We start from the raw sequence: 14167 nt of genomic DNA on the forward strand, positions 1-14167 counted from the left end.
CGCCACCCCACCCCGCCCCTCCTTCCCTCCGCTGTGAGCTCAGAGCTGGAGGACAAAGTGCTTGGGACAAGGATAGAGGCCTGAGAGCAGCCATGGGCGCTGGAGGAGCAGGCCTCCTTGGGGCCCCGTGGCTGCTGCTTCTCCTGCTTCTGCTTGTCACGGGTGAGTGTGGCCCTCCCCTCTCCTAGCCCCTGCTCCCTTGATCCAAGGCCTGGAGGAGAGAAGAGGCCCCCTTGCTCCCTTGCTTCCCTTTTTCGGTGGGGGTACCAGAGATGATGATGATGATGATGATGATGATGATGATGGTGATGATGTATGTGTGAGACAGAGAGACAGACCGAGGGCTCTGCAGACCCTTGCTTGGATGCCTTGCCTGCCAGCTCTCTCCCCTTCCCTCTGCGTTATTAATGGAAGTTATCTTCAGGCAAGAGAGGGCAGAAGAGATGTTCAGGGATTTGGGGACCCTGTTGGTAGTCAGACTGGGCCCCGCCCCCCTTTCCCTTCCAGGAGGTATGGCTCAGGACTCCCCTCCCCAGATCTTAGTCCATCCCCAGGACCAGCTGCTCCAGGGCCCTGGACCTGCCAAGATGAGCTGCCGAGCCTCGGGCCAGCCGCCTCCCACCATCCGCTGGCTGCTGAACGGGCAGCCCCTGAGCATGGTGCCCCCAGACATACACCACCTCCTACCAGATGGAACACTGATGCTGCTGCGGCCCCCTGCCCGGGGACATGCCCATGACGACCAGGCCCTGTCCACGGACCTGGGTGTCTACGCATGTGAGGCCAGCAACCGGCTGGGCACAGCGGTGAGCCGAGGCGCTCGGCTGTCTGTGGCTGGTAAGGCCTGGGAGGGGAGGCCCAGGGCGGGGCACACCCAGGACCAGATGCCTGAGGTGAGGACGTATAGGGCCATATCTATGAGGGAAGCCCTGGGCTGGGTGAACCCAGGGGGCTGGGGCTCTGAAGAGTGAGCACAAGGAGCAAAACGGTGGATAAACCAGAATGGGGTGAGTGTGGTAGGAGACAGCAATTCAGGACCTCTGCGAAGGGGAGCACTAGACGCTCCTCCCTGTTGACCCTCCATCATCCCCGCAGTCCTTCGGGAGGACTTCCAGACCCAGCCTCAGGACACAGTGGCCACTGCAGGCAAGCAGGTGATTCTGGAGTGTGGGCCGCCCTGGGGCCACCCAGAGCCCACAGTCTCGTGGTGGAAGGATGGAAAACCACTGGCCCTACAGCTGGGGCGGCACATGGTGAGCAGAGCCCCCCTCCCCGACTCCCACCCCATACTTTATCTGGTCCTGAGCATAACTGGGCACACCCTGAGGGAGTCACAGCCCCGTGTCCCCTGCAGAATTTGAGGAAGGGAAGGCAATAAGCTTCCCTCCCCTGTCTGAGCCCCTCCCCACATGGGAGACTTCACAGAGCGCCTGGCCCTGACAGGTCTCCAGGGGGTCCCTGCAGATAGCAAGAGCAGAGAAGAGCGACGCCGGCACCTATTTGTGTGTGGCCACCAACAGCGCAGGACGACGGGAGAGCCGGGCAGCCAGGGTGTCTGTCCAGGGTAAGTCGAGGCCTCTTGGCTGGGGTCAAGGTATGTGGGGGTCAACCTGGCATCAGGATCAGTGACACAGACTCAATTTAGAGGCACATTCCCCCACCCTAGAGTAGCAATAAGAGTGCTCTAGACTGGGAAATCTGGGGGTTATGGTTTCTCCAAGTCTGGGGGATGTCTCACCGCTCAAACCCATCACTCTGGCCTGTAGGCCCCAGCCCAGCCCTATGCTCTCCCCAGAGCCCCAGAACTACAAGAAACCTCTGGAGTTGCTGGCTGTGCACATTCAGCTGGAAAATGTGACCCTGCTGAACCCAGATCCCACAAAGAGCACCAAGCCCGGGCCTGCTGTGTGGCTCAGCTGGAAGGTAAGGCCCTGGACCTAGGGATGGATGCCAGTCCAGAGCTCAAGAAAGAGCCGGCCACCAACTCCTTGACCCACTCCACCCCCAATCTGTCCTCTGCACTCTTTCCCAGGTGAGCGGCCCTGCCGCACCTGCTGAGTCCTACACAGCCCTGTTCAGGGTCCAGACGGCCCCAGGAGGCCCCGGAGCTCCATGGGCAGAGACGCTGCTCACCGGCTGGCAGAATGCAGAGCTGGGGGGCCTCCTCTGGGGCAAAGACTACGAGTTCAAAGTGAGACCATCCTCTGGCCGGGCTCAAGGCCCCGACAGCAACGTGTTGCTCCTGAGGCTGCCTGAACAAGGTCAGAGACAGATGTCCACAGGACTCAACAGTATACTCTTTGATATCTTCTTGTCTGCAGGTCCCTGGACTGCCCTACTCCAGCCTAGATGGACCGTGGGCCTTACTCCCAGACTCCCTCTGCCATGGCCAGGCCAGCAGAGCTGCGAGAATCTCCTGTTCTTGCCATCTCTGTGTCCCCATCCCAGATCTTTTCCCTGAAGTCCCCTTCTTCAGCCTCCCTTACAGCCTCTTTTCCTCCCCTCCAGTGCCCAATGCCCCTCCCCAGGAGGTGACCTTAAAACCTGGCAACGGCAGTGTCCTTGTAAGCTGGATCCCACCACCTGCTGAGAACCACAATGGAATCATCCGTGGCTACCAGGTACCCCCACACACACACTTTCCTAGTGGTGCCAGGACATCCTCTTGCCTGGCATCCTGCATATCCTTGCTCTGGGCACTGAGAAATAGCACCTGTGCAGAGAAGCAAGGAAAACGTGCTGTTGCTGAGCACATGTCTGCCAGGGGCTGCCAGGTACTTTCCTACATGATCTTATTTTATCTCACAGTCTACCCTGGGTTATTGTCCCTAATGTATGGACATGGAGAGTGAGGCCAAGACCTCAGGTGCAGGAAACAGAACAGGAATCAAAGCAGGCCGTGTCTGACTGTCGGCTTGTAAGGCAGTGGAATCAGAATGTGGCTCGTGGACCAGAAACACCAGCATCACCAGCTTGTTAGGAATGCAAAGCCTGGGTCCTTCCCAGGCTTCATGGATCAGAAACTCAGGGATGGGCCTAGCAACCTGGATTGGTAACAAATCCTCCCAGTGACCCCAAAGCATAATCAAGATTGAGAGTCATGGTCTAACATCTATTTTAGCAGATTGCTGTCCACACCCCCTGTTCTGTCAGTCTAGAGAGAAGTCTCTTTCATTCTAGGGAGAAGAGAATAGGAAGTGTGGCTACCTAGGGTGGAGGAGTGTTCCTGGGGAAACAGCGGGCCGGATGACCACATGCCCAGAGATGGAGGAGGACTCAGCCACTGGGAAGGTGCAGGGGGCTGGGGTGAGCACTCACTTCCACTTGTGCTTCAGATCTGGAGCCTGGGCAACACTTCATTGCCCCCAGCCAACTGGACTGTGGCAGGCGAGCAGACCCAGCTGGAGATGGCCACCCGAATGCCAGGTTCCTACTGCATACAAGTGGCTGCAGTCACTGGCGCTGGGGCCGGGCCCCCCAGTAGCCCTGTCTGCTTCCTCTTAGGTGAGGGCAGTGCCCACCCATACCCACCTTCCTCTCTCCCTATTGCCGCCTCACCCTTCCAGCTCATTGTCTGCCTGACCTTCATAGCCCTACCCGCCCCTCCCACTGAACTCAAATTCCCACATAGAGCGGACCATGGAGCGAGCCACCCAAGAACCCAGTGATGGTCCCTGGACACTGGAGCAGCTGAGGGCCGCCCTAAGGCGGCCAGAAGTGATTGCTAGTGGGGGTGTTGTGCTCTGGCTGCTGCTGCTGGGCACTGCCGTGTGTGTCCACCGCCAGCGTAAAGCTGGGGTGCACCTGGGCCCAGGTGAGAGGATTTAGCCCCCGGGTGTCCCAGGCAGAACAATACACAGGGTTAGATCTCTAGCCAGGTGTTAGACACTCTAGATTTAGCCATCCTTTTGCTCTCTCTCAGGTCTGTACAGATACACCAGTGAGGATGCCATCCTGAAACACAGGTGAGAGATGAAAGGGGAGGGGCCTGAGGTGAGGGGGCAGGTAGAGGGTCCACGGGACAGTGGAGCTGGAACAGAGAATTTGATGGAATACTATCTCCCCTATTGCCAGGCAGTTTTGGATCCTACTACCCAAACTCTCCTGAACTCCAAGCGAGAAGTAATTTCTCTTTCCTTAATGTTCCTATCACACCACTTGACAGTTGAGTAAACGGAGACTCTTGACTTAAGTGACTTTGCCCAAGGCTACACTGCTAGTAGCTGGCCTTCTGAATTCCTCATCCAGGTCTCCTGTCTCCCACCTCTCACTAATCCTTACTACACTCTCCTGCTGAAGCATTCTGCTAGGTGGGGGATAACTAGCATGGGAGGACCAGACTAGTTTCTAATTTTCTCTGTACACCCAGTGTCTACCCAACAGTGCCTTCGCATTCAAAACATCAGCTACATGTTGAGTGATTCCCCTCACTGTAATCACCCCCAGTTCCAGCAGAGGGCGCTCTGCCCCCACGTTCTCAATTCTCACTCCTCCATAGCAGGGTCAGCTTGCAAGTACACCTGCTCCGTGTCTTTGGCTGCCAAAGCAAGTCTGTGGTTATGAGACAAGATGCTAAGAAAGAAAAGATCCCTTTTTGTCCTATTGGCTGAGTCTTACACTAAATAACCATTTCATCTCTCTGCCCACCATCTCCTGCTCTTTATCTCATTGGATTTCCTCTGAAGGGCTTCACATTCCAAGTCTGCATCTGTCAACAGAAGTTTATCAAGTATCTACAATGTGCCAGACACATTCACCCCTTGGGTTACCATTTTGTTGTCAGTTTCTCAGCCCAGAGCAAGGTTCCAAGCGGGCAGGGGCTGATATATTCCCGTGTTATTCTGTGCTCACTGGCCTTTCTCTTCCAGCTACTTCCTGGCCTTTGTTCTGTTCCCAAACCTTCTCTGGCTCCTCTGGGACTTTATCCCTTGTCTTTGAAGGGGATTCCATTCTGATTGTTTTGTTCAACCATTTCTTTAGTACAGGCTCCATCCACCAGACACCCATGCTAACATACAAATGCAATCTAGAGCTAGATGTGCGGAAACACGCAAGAGATACGTGGAAGAGGTGGGGTGGGGAAAAATTCCACGTTTACCCTGATGATAAAAAGGGGAAGGCAAAAGCAGCAGCAGGAAGAACTAGCCCGCTGTGTTCCGAAGGAAAGATTAGCTCTTTGGTCTGGCTAGCACATAGGGTGCAAGATGCATCAGAGGAAATGATAAGTTTAGGGAGCTGAAGGCCAGACCAACAAGGGTCCAGTTTGCCGCCGTGCTAGGCAGCAAGGCTCTATCTTGGTAAATGGGGAGCCCCTGATGGTTCTAGACAGAGAAGGGCTTTGGTGTGATCTCTGCTCTTGAAAGATCACTCAGGCAGCCAGCAGGACAGCTGGTTCAAAGGGAACCAGACTATAGGTAGAGAAAGCAAATTCCATGTAGCAGTCTCTTGCTCTGCCAGCTGAGTGATCTCACATTTCCTCATTTCAACTCACAACATCAGCCTTATATGGATGCCTTTTTTGTTGCCCTTTTACAGATAAAGAACCAGGGCTTAGAGAGGCTAATAGACCTCTTTGCCCAGGGTTGTACACACGGGCTGTAGCAGATGGGAATTTTCATACCGGGTTTGTCTGTCCCCGGATCTGTGTTCTCTTCATCTCAACACATACCTGTCTCTCTCTAATGCCTCCTCATTTTGGGCCACTTGGACTTCCCCCGGTCCCAGGAAAAGAAAGGACCGCTGAGTTTGGGACGCCAGGTCAGAGATCTTAAGGAGTCCATAAAGGGCTGGAAAGCAGAGAGAATAAAGCTGTTACCACCATCTCTACTCAAGCCCTTCTGCTACCCTCTGGATTGGAGGTCTTGGCCAATGATGTTCTTGCTTCACCCCATTTCTACTGCCCCCCCCCCATTGCCCCAGGATGGATCACAGTGACTCTCCTTGGCTGGCAGACACTTGGCGCTCCACCTCTGGCTCTCGGGACCTGAGCAGCAGCAGTAGCCTCAGCAGCAGGCTAGGAGTGGACCCCCGGGACCCGCTAGACTGTCGTCGCTCCTGTGAGCATGCCCAGTGGGGCCAGGGCCCTGCAGTGGGGCAGGGATCCCAGGGCTGGAGACAGGCATCATGGAGCGGGAGGCACTCACCATAATTCTTCCTGTCATGTTTACCACAGTGATCTCTTGGGATCCCCGAAGCCCTGGTGTGCCCCTACTTCCCGACACCAGCACTTTTTATGGCTCCCTCATCGCTGAGCTGCCTTCCAGCCCCCCAGCCCGGCCAAGTCCCCGGACCCCAGCTGTCAGCCGCCTCCCACCCCAGCTGGCCCGGCTCTCCAGCCCCTGGCCCAGTCCAGACAGCCTCTGCAGCCGCAGGGGACTCTCTTCCCCACGCTTGTCTCCGGCCCCTGTGGAGGCAGGGAAGGCCAAGAAGAAGCAGGGTAAGGATGGGGAGAACAGACACAGCCTGAAGCAGGTGGCAAGGAGGATCAGGAGTGGGAATGCAGTGGGACTGTGGTCTGGGGACCTCGAACCTGTTATGCTCTGTATCCCACCCACGGCTCCCAGTTCCCTGCCCTGGGACACAGGGTCTCTCCAATATCACCAAAGCACTCAGCCAGTGGTGTGCTGGCTTCTGCTTTTCTTTACATTGTTCTCTGCTTCCACTTGGCCCACACTAGTAGTGGGCTCTCTGTCTGCCTTCAGTTGAATTTGGCAAACATTTCATAAACACCACTGTAGTAGGCCAGTCATGGGGACACAAGAGACAGCTCTTGCCATCTAACGGCTCAGAGTCCTATGACAGTGCCTGAGCAGCACATAAGTAACTCTAAACCTGGCAGTGTGTGACCAGTGCTAGCTCGGAGCCTCATCACCATGTGCACTGTGCACCTGCCTCCCCAGCACTGACTCCCCACCCACTTCCCAGAGAAGAATAGTAATTCCTTTCTGCCCGGATTCCTCTCCAGACTTCCAGCTACTCGCTTTGCCTTTCCAGAGAGAAATAATTATAGTATGTTCCTTTAGGAACTACTCTACGTTCAGTGCTTTATTTGTTATTTCGTTTAATTCCCCCAACCTACTGGCTAGATATTCTTTCTCTAATTTTGCAGATGGGGAAACAGGATCAGAAATGAGTCCCTTGTTCAAAATCCCACAAGTCAGTAAGCTGCCGAACTCAGATTTGAAGCCAGGATGGTCTGTTTCCTAAGGTCACCCTCTGGGAGCTCCCTTAGAAGATTCTATTCTATCGCTGACTATTTTCTCTTGTTTCTGAACATGGGTCTGCACTCCACCTGCTGTCTTCACAAGCCTTCTGGGCTGCTTAGACTTACAAATGTCCTACAGCCAATTCTTTTTTTCAAAGTGGATATAATCCAAATTTCACAAAGACAAAGATGGATTCAGAGTAATTAAGAGCTTGTCCAATATCCAGAATTTTATGACTCTAAATATTAGCAAAGCTGGCATTCTTTCCAGCTTCCCCTCAGAGCTATTGCATTAGGAATCCTCGGTGGGAATGAAATAGATGCTAAAAAGGAGTTGAACCAGTCCCATTTAAAACCCAGCCTTCCCATGGAGAATGACACTGACTTGGACTTAATGTAGAGCTCATATTCGAACGTTACAACTTCTGGGAAAAAGTGAGTAGTTTTCTACAGCCAATTCTTAAGAAAGATTCCAATTCCAAGATGAGACTTGGGTCCTCACTTCACCTTGTGTCTCTTCGCCCCGGCCCTGCTGTTTGACAATAGTGACACCCCTGGGCTCGTAGACACTTAATGGCCCACCTCTGGCTCCTGGGACCTCAGAAGCAGCAGGAAGTGCTATGGTCTGGTCAGAGCCATGGAGTTGGCTCTACTGCTGTGAGTCCAAAAGACTGAGGATCCTTTGTCTTCTGGCAAGCTCTCTCGGGCCCCCTACTCCCCTTGACCTGTTTATTCTTTCTTTTCTATTATTTTCCCTTAAATGGATATTTTATTTTTCTCTACCACCTCCATGCTCACAACTGTTCTCTCCCATGTTTCATCCATTATATAAGAACTAGGGTCTTAGTTCCACTCTGCCAGATTGAATATCCTGATTCATTCATTCATTCATTCATACAAATATCTATTGCCATTCAGGTGTGCCCAGTGAGATTTGACCTTACCTTCATAACATTTTTACTGTGTAGTTTCCTCAAATAACAGCGAAACTAAAATCCAGATAATTACAAGCAGAGTGGAAGGAGACTTTCTCTTATGAGAATCCTTTAGAGGAAATGAATGGGTTGGGACAAATGTGGCCTTTTCTAGGACTGGTCTTTCCTCTTCCTTTTCCACACAAACCAACCACCCTGCATGTGTCCCCATTTCTGAGCTTACTCAGGAAGCCAGGCACTAGACGAGACAAAGCCACTGAGAGCCAAGCTGGAGCACCTGAGGTTGGCCTCCAGAACTCCCTAGGTCATACAACAACTAAAGGAAATTTTAAAAATAACAAAGCAGCTAGGTACAAAAGGAAATTTTGGTGGAGGAAGTCTAGCCATTGTATGGGTTTTCATCCCAGAGGCTCAGAAGTTCTGGCCACTGTACATGGATTCCCAGGGGCCAGCTAGTCTCAGTGAGTGCCGTAGTCTTGATCTCGTCACTGCTCTGAACCTGCCCATCCAAATCTTTGAGGACAGCTGTGCCTTGAGGGTCCTGCCTGGTCTCTGGTTTACCAAGGAAGAAACCCCTTTCCTAACTGAGCTTCTGATCATGTGATACTAATCTGAAGATTGTTTCTTTTTTTCCTTTACTTCATAGTTTCTTGGTCCCTGGTCTTGAGGAAATCTCTTCCCTCCATCAGCCTTCTGGTTCCCTTCTGGTTTAAACTTAGATCCATTTGGATTTTGGCCTGACCAAAAAGTATATTCTAGGGTCACTGCACCCAGCTGGGTCTGTTTCTTCAGTTACCTCAGCTTCTCCACTCTCAGAATTCACTGAGAGCCCTCTTAAGTGGCCATACTAACCAGATGGTAGCCGCCATCTTATAATTCTTCTCACCCTGCTTTCATCTACATCTCTGATATTATCCGTTTGCTCATTCATTCAACAAATATCATCAAATATGTATGGGTAGGGCACTGTCTCCCTGGGCGAGACCAACACATCTTCCTATTCTAGAAGTCCTCTCCTCCTCAGCTGACTCCTGTCACACTCAGCATGGCATGGTGCTCTTACCTACACAGCTCAACCCTTCTTCCCAAGTGAGAAACACTCAGGTTTCTTGGGGAAAGGTCATCCACAGCTATGTGAGATATTTGTAATGTGAGAAATTAACAGATTCTCTTTACAAAAAGAAGGGGTATTTGTCTTCACAGAGCTGAAATTCATGAGAAGAGTAGCAATGTGAGGGTATAGAGATCAGGAAGATTGGGATGTATACATAAGGAAAAGAAAGTTGTCAAAGAATCTTTTAGGCACCAGGAACTTCCCAATCTGTTTTTATAAATAAATTAAAACTGGCAAAACTATGGTTTAACTGGGTGTTCCCAAGTGAAACTAAAGTTCAAAAATTTTAGTGGATTTCCCTGAGGTCACATAGCAACTATGTAACTGGCCTGGGCTGTGAGTGTAGGTCTTTTGACTCCAAGCCTAGTGCTACCTTCCTCCCTATCATAGCTGCAGGGGTGAAGATGGAGGGGCAGAGGATGCAGGGAGGTTCTTCCCTCTTGTCTCTGCGTTCAGGGACCCTAAAGCCTAACAATGACAAGGCTGAATATAGAACCTGTGCTTGGGGTCTGAAAGGCCCGTCCTGGCTTGCCCCCCACCTTTGCAGAGCTGCACCAAGCCAACAGCTCCCCACCTCTCGAGGCCAGCCACCCAATGGAGCTCTGGGCCTGGGATTTGGGGAGTAGAGGCTCCAAGAACTTTTCCCAAAGCCCAGGTAAGAGGAGGCCCTGAGAGGGGAGGCAGGGTGTAGGGGCCCACAGCCCCTGAGGATGGCTGCTCCTGCCCCTGAGGCAGCTGAGTCGGGGGAGGGGGGCAGAACAGAAGCCAGAGAGGCAGTTGGGTCTGCGGCTGATGGTGGCTCTGCCACTCTCACCCCTAGGCTTTTGTTCCCTAGGAGCTGTGCCCCAAGCTCTGGTTGCCTGGAAGGCCCTGGGACCGCAGCTCCTCCGTTCCTCCAACGCGCTGGCTTCCCGCCCTCTCCCCCCAGCACCCCCGCCTTCTCGTGGAGCCTCCACCCAGAGTCAGCAGACCCAGTAAGAGGGCATGGGGTCAGGAAGCAGGGGTGGGGCTTTGAGCAGTGTTTACTATGCTTGGACAGAGGCTGGGGGAGGGGTGGACAGGGCCTGCAGTAACACCCTGTCATCACCCTTTTACCCCCATCAGGCACTCAGCGGAGCCCCTGGAGCCCCAAGCTCCCTCCTCCCTCCCACTGCCAGCCGCCCCCCTCCCCATCCCTGTCCCCTCCAGACCCCCCAGCCCCTCCAGCCCCCAAGCCTCTTCCCTCTCTGGCCCCAGTCCACCTTCCAGTCGTCTGTCCAGCTCCTCGCTGTCATCCCTGGGGGAGGATCAGGACAGTGTACTGACTCCTGAGGAGGTGGCCCTGTGCCTGGAGCTCAGTGACGGTGAGGAGACCCCCAGGTGAGTTGCCTGAGGGATGACCAAAGGACTACCTACACTCACACAACAGGAGTGTTCTTGCTGGGCCGGCAGACCCACCTCAACCATAGCACTCTCCCCCATTTTGCCTTCTCTAGGAACAGTGTGTCTCCTATGCCAAGGGCTCCTTCACCCCCTGTCACCTACGGCTACATCAGCATCCCGACAGCCTCAGAGCTGGCAGACATGGGCAGGGCTGGAGGAGGGGTGGGGTCCGAAGTGAGGGGCTTGCTGTGCCCACCCCGGCCCTGCCCCACCCCCACCCCCAGTGAGGGCTCTTTGGCCAATGGCTGGGGCTCAGCATCCGAGGACAATGCCCCCAGTGCCAGGGCCAGCCTCGTCAGCTCCTCTGATGGCTCCTTCCTTGCGGATGCCCACTTTGCCCGGGCCCTGGCAATGGCTGTGGACAGCTTTGGCTTTGGTCTGGAGCCCAGGGAGGCCGACTGTGTCTTCACGGGTACGTGAGACGACCCTGCCTTACTCCTCACTCCTACCCTTGGAATGGACTCAGCTCCTGTAAGAACCCCTCCCTCCTTTCCCCCAACCAAGAGGCAAGGCTTCCTAATCATTGTCTTTGTTTTTGTTTTTTATAAGTTTGTTTCTTTATTTTGAGAGAGAGAGCGAGCCCACAGAGCAGCGGGAGGGGCAGAGAGAGAGAGAAGCAGGTTCAGTGTTGTCAGCACAGGGCCTGATGTGGGGCTCCATCTCACAACCCCTGAGACCATGACTTGAGCCGAAATTAAGAGGTGGATGCTAGGGGCGCCTGGGTGGTTCAGTCGGTTAAGTGTCCGTCTTCGGCTCAAGTCATGATCTCATGGTTTGTGGGTTTGACCCCCCCAATCGGGCTCTGTGCTGACAGCTAGCTCAGAGCCTGGAGCCTGTCTTCGGATTCTGTCTCCCTCTCTCTCTGACCCTCCCCTGCTCACCCTGTCTCTCTCTCTCTCTCTCTCTCTCAAAAATAAATAAGAACCACCCTGGTGCACCCTAATCATCATCTTTGTGGTTATCCTTAAAACAGCTAATATGTCTTGAGTGATTACTATGCCCCAGGTCCTATGATAAGTGCTTTATCTACATTCAATATTAACAATTCTATGAAAAATATTCCTTATCTTTCTTTTCCAAATGAGGGAACAGGCTTTTCAAACAAGTTTTTTAACTTGCCCAGGGCCCACAAGAACAAGGAAAACATTCAAGTCTAAAGCCCAGAAGCAGCCAGCGGTATTGCCCTCCCTCCAGGTCCTTCGTCTGACCCAGACACCCATCACCAAGAAGGATTGCTCTCCACCTCTTTTTTTTTTTTTATGTTTCTTATTTATGTTTGAGAGAGAGCACGTGCAATGTAGGGTCAGAAAGAGAGGGAGACACAGAATCTGAAGACAGGCTCCAGGCTCTGAGCTGTCAGCACAGAGCCCAACGCGGGGCTCAAACCCATGAACTGAAAGATCATGACCTGAGCCAAAGTCCGACACTTAACCAACAGAGCCACCCAGGTGCCCCTGCTCCCTACCTCTTCTATTTACTATTTACTCCAACCCACTGTTTTCAATTCTCCACACTATGGAGAATTCTGTTCTGTTTTCTCTCTTACCTCCAATGTGCTTGCAAGCCCGTCCTCTTGCCCTGTCTGGGGCTGGGGTGAAGAGAAGCTGAGCTCACTCCTTCACATGTCTCCCAGAGCGGGACCTTTATCTCCACGGCAACAGAAGGTAGCTCAGGGCTCCCCGTGCCCTTCCTCATACACTCTTCCAGATCCCCAACCCCATCTTATGAACCCTAACTCTACCCGTTGCCCCCAAGAAAAACAAAAGGCTGTGGTAAATGGGAAAGCAAGAATTATCCAGGGTAGAAGTGCCCATAACAGAGGGAGAAGAAAGATGCCCAGGGAGAGGGAGGGTGAAGGGAGAAAGTACGGATGGAGGGCCAGAGGTTGGGGGGGCGTGATCTCATGGTTTCCTGGGTTCAACCCCTACATGGACAGTGTGGAGCCTGCTTGGGATTCTCTGCCTCCCTTTCCCTCTGCCCCTCTCCCCCACTCCCCTACTCAGGCTGTCTCTGTCTCTCTTAAAATAAAATAAATAAACTTAAAAAAATAAAAAGGCCAGAGCGGGGCTAGGAAGCAACAGTTCCAGCTATTCCCCCTAAGAAACCAATGGACTCATTCCAATGGCCCCCGGAATTGATGAGCTGAGTTGGGACTAGTTTATCTTCTGGGTTGGATGTATGCCTTAATTAGGTCCTAAGCGATCTGCCCTAAGCTGGTCCCTCAGAGTGAAGGCCAAGCCTCCACAAATGAATCTACCCTCCCTGACAGATGCCTCCTCACCTCCCTCCCCACGGGATGACCTCTTCCTGAGCCCCACCCTCTCCCTGCCCCTGTGGGAGTGGAAGTCAGACTGGTTGGAAGACATGGGGAGCAACCACAGCCAGCGGCTGGGAAGGGGGCTGCCTCCCTGGCCCGCCGACTCTCGGATCTCTTCCCGAAGAAGTGAGCTCCGCACTCCCGAGCCCAAGGCTGATGGTAAGTGCCTATCTGCCCAATTCTTGGAGGGATTCTGGGGAGGAGCCAAGCCGGAGCCCAGGGGTTGGAGAGGTGAGATAAGGAGGGAAACTCCACTCTCCAACTTCCCTGCAGGTTCCTCATGAAGTGTACTGGAGACAGGAGGTGGCCAAGAAGAGAATCAGAACCACCCCTCTGCGGAGTGTCAGTCTTGGCCTGCGTTCTCTGCAGTTGGGGGACTACCTTGCCCGGCCCCCAGGACAGTTCTCCTTCAGGGATTGTGAGAACAAATTAAAGTAAAACAAAATAAGAGCAAAGCAGACCTGGAGCCCACAGCCAGCAAAAAGTCATCTTGGCCTGACTCCTACCCCTTGCTTTCTCCTCTGCTCCATCCATCCCGCAGCCTGAGAAGCAGCCTTATCTCCTGATCTCCCCCACCCCGACTTGGATCACCGGAAGCGGGGGCAGAGATCCTCCCAGAGGACAGCAGCAGCTTGTGGGACAGGCTGGTTGGGGAAGGAGTTTTATGAAGCCATGCCTCTCAGGAAGGCGCCATTCCTATGGAGGCAGGCTCGCCTCTCCCCAGCCAAATCCAGGGAGGCCCAACCATGGCACCAAGGCGGAGGGTCCAGGATGGACCTAGGGAGGGAGCCGAAGGAAGGTAGGTAGGAAAATGTGGGACCAAACACCCTCTTCATACTGTGGACTCTATGAGCTTGACAAATTGATACCATTAAACTGAAATGACTTGAGTTTGGTGAGATCATCCTCCAGAGCACCATTTTGGGGAGCGGACCTGGAGGTATGGGAAGAACTCTGAGTTAGGACGGAATTGAGCATTTGTTGGCACTCAGGGCATATCACTTATTTCTATTCCTTTTTTTTTTTTTAACATTTATTCATTTTTGAGAGACAGAGCATGAGCAGGGGAGGGGCAGAGAGAGAGGGAGACAGAATCTGAAGCGGGCTCCAGGCTCTGAGCTGTCAGCACAGAGCCCAATGCAGGGCTTGAACTCACTGACTATGAGATCATGACC

General features: G+C 53.3%; 1 protein-coding gene across 4 annotated transcripts; it reads left to right on the forward strand.

The window, feature by feature from the left end:
• The first annotated feature begins 30 nt into the window (after positions 1–30).
• Positions 31–13882, forward strand: ROBO4 (roundabout guidance receptor 4). 4 transcript variants are annotated; one of them, XM_029915149.1, is made up of 18 exons: positions 31–162; positions 508–837; positions 1096–1253; positions 1444–1564; positions 1796–1923; positions 2033–2261; positions 2509–2621; positions 3336–3504; positions 3632–3814; positions 3923–3965; positions 5920–6056; positions 6173–6436; positions 9801–9908; positions 10089–10227; positions 10358–10612; positions 10729–11087; positions 12945–13151; positions 13266–13882. In XM_029915149.1, the coding sequence occupies exons 1-18, from the start codon at positions 93–95 to the stop codon at positions 13274–13276; spliced, it is 3024 nt and encodes a 1007-aa protein (XP_029771009.1). In that variant the 5' UTR covers positions 31–92; the 3' UTR covers positions 13277–13882. The 4 variants fall into 4 exon arrangements, with proteins under 4 accessions (XP_029771009.1, XP_029771010.1, XP_029771011.1 ...); XM_029915150.1 differs by lacking the exon at positions 9801–9908; XM_029915151.1 differs by lacking the exon at positions 3632–3814.
• The last annotated feature ends 285 nt before the right edge of the window (positions 13883–14167 follow it).

The sequence above is a fragment of the Suricata suricatta genome, chromosome 11 (genome assembly GCF_006229205.1).
Source record: "Suricata suricatta isolate VVHF042 chromosome 11, meerkat_22Aug2017_6uvM2_HiC, whole genome shotgun sequence".
In the NCBI taxonomy this organism is placed as follows: Eukaryota; Metazoa; Chordata; class Mammalia; order Carnivora; family Herpestidae; genus Suricata; species Suricata suricatta.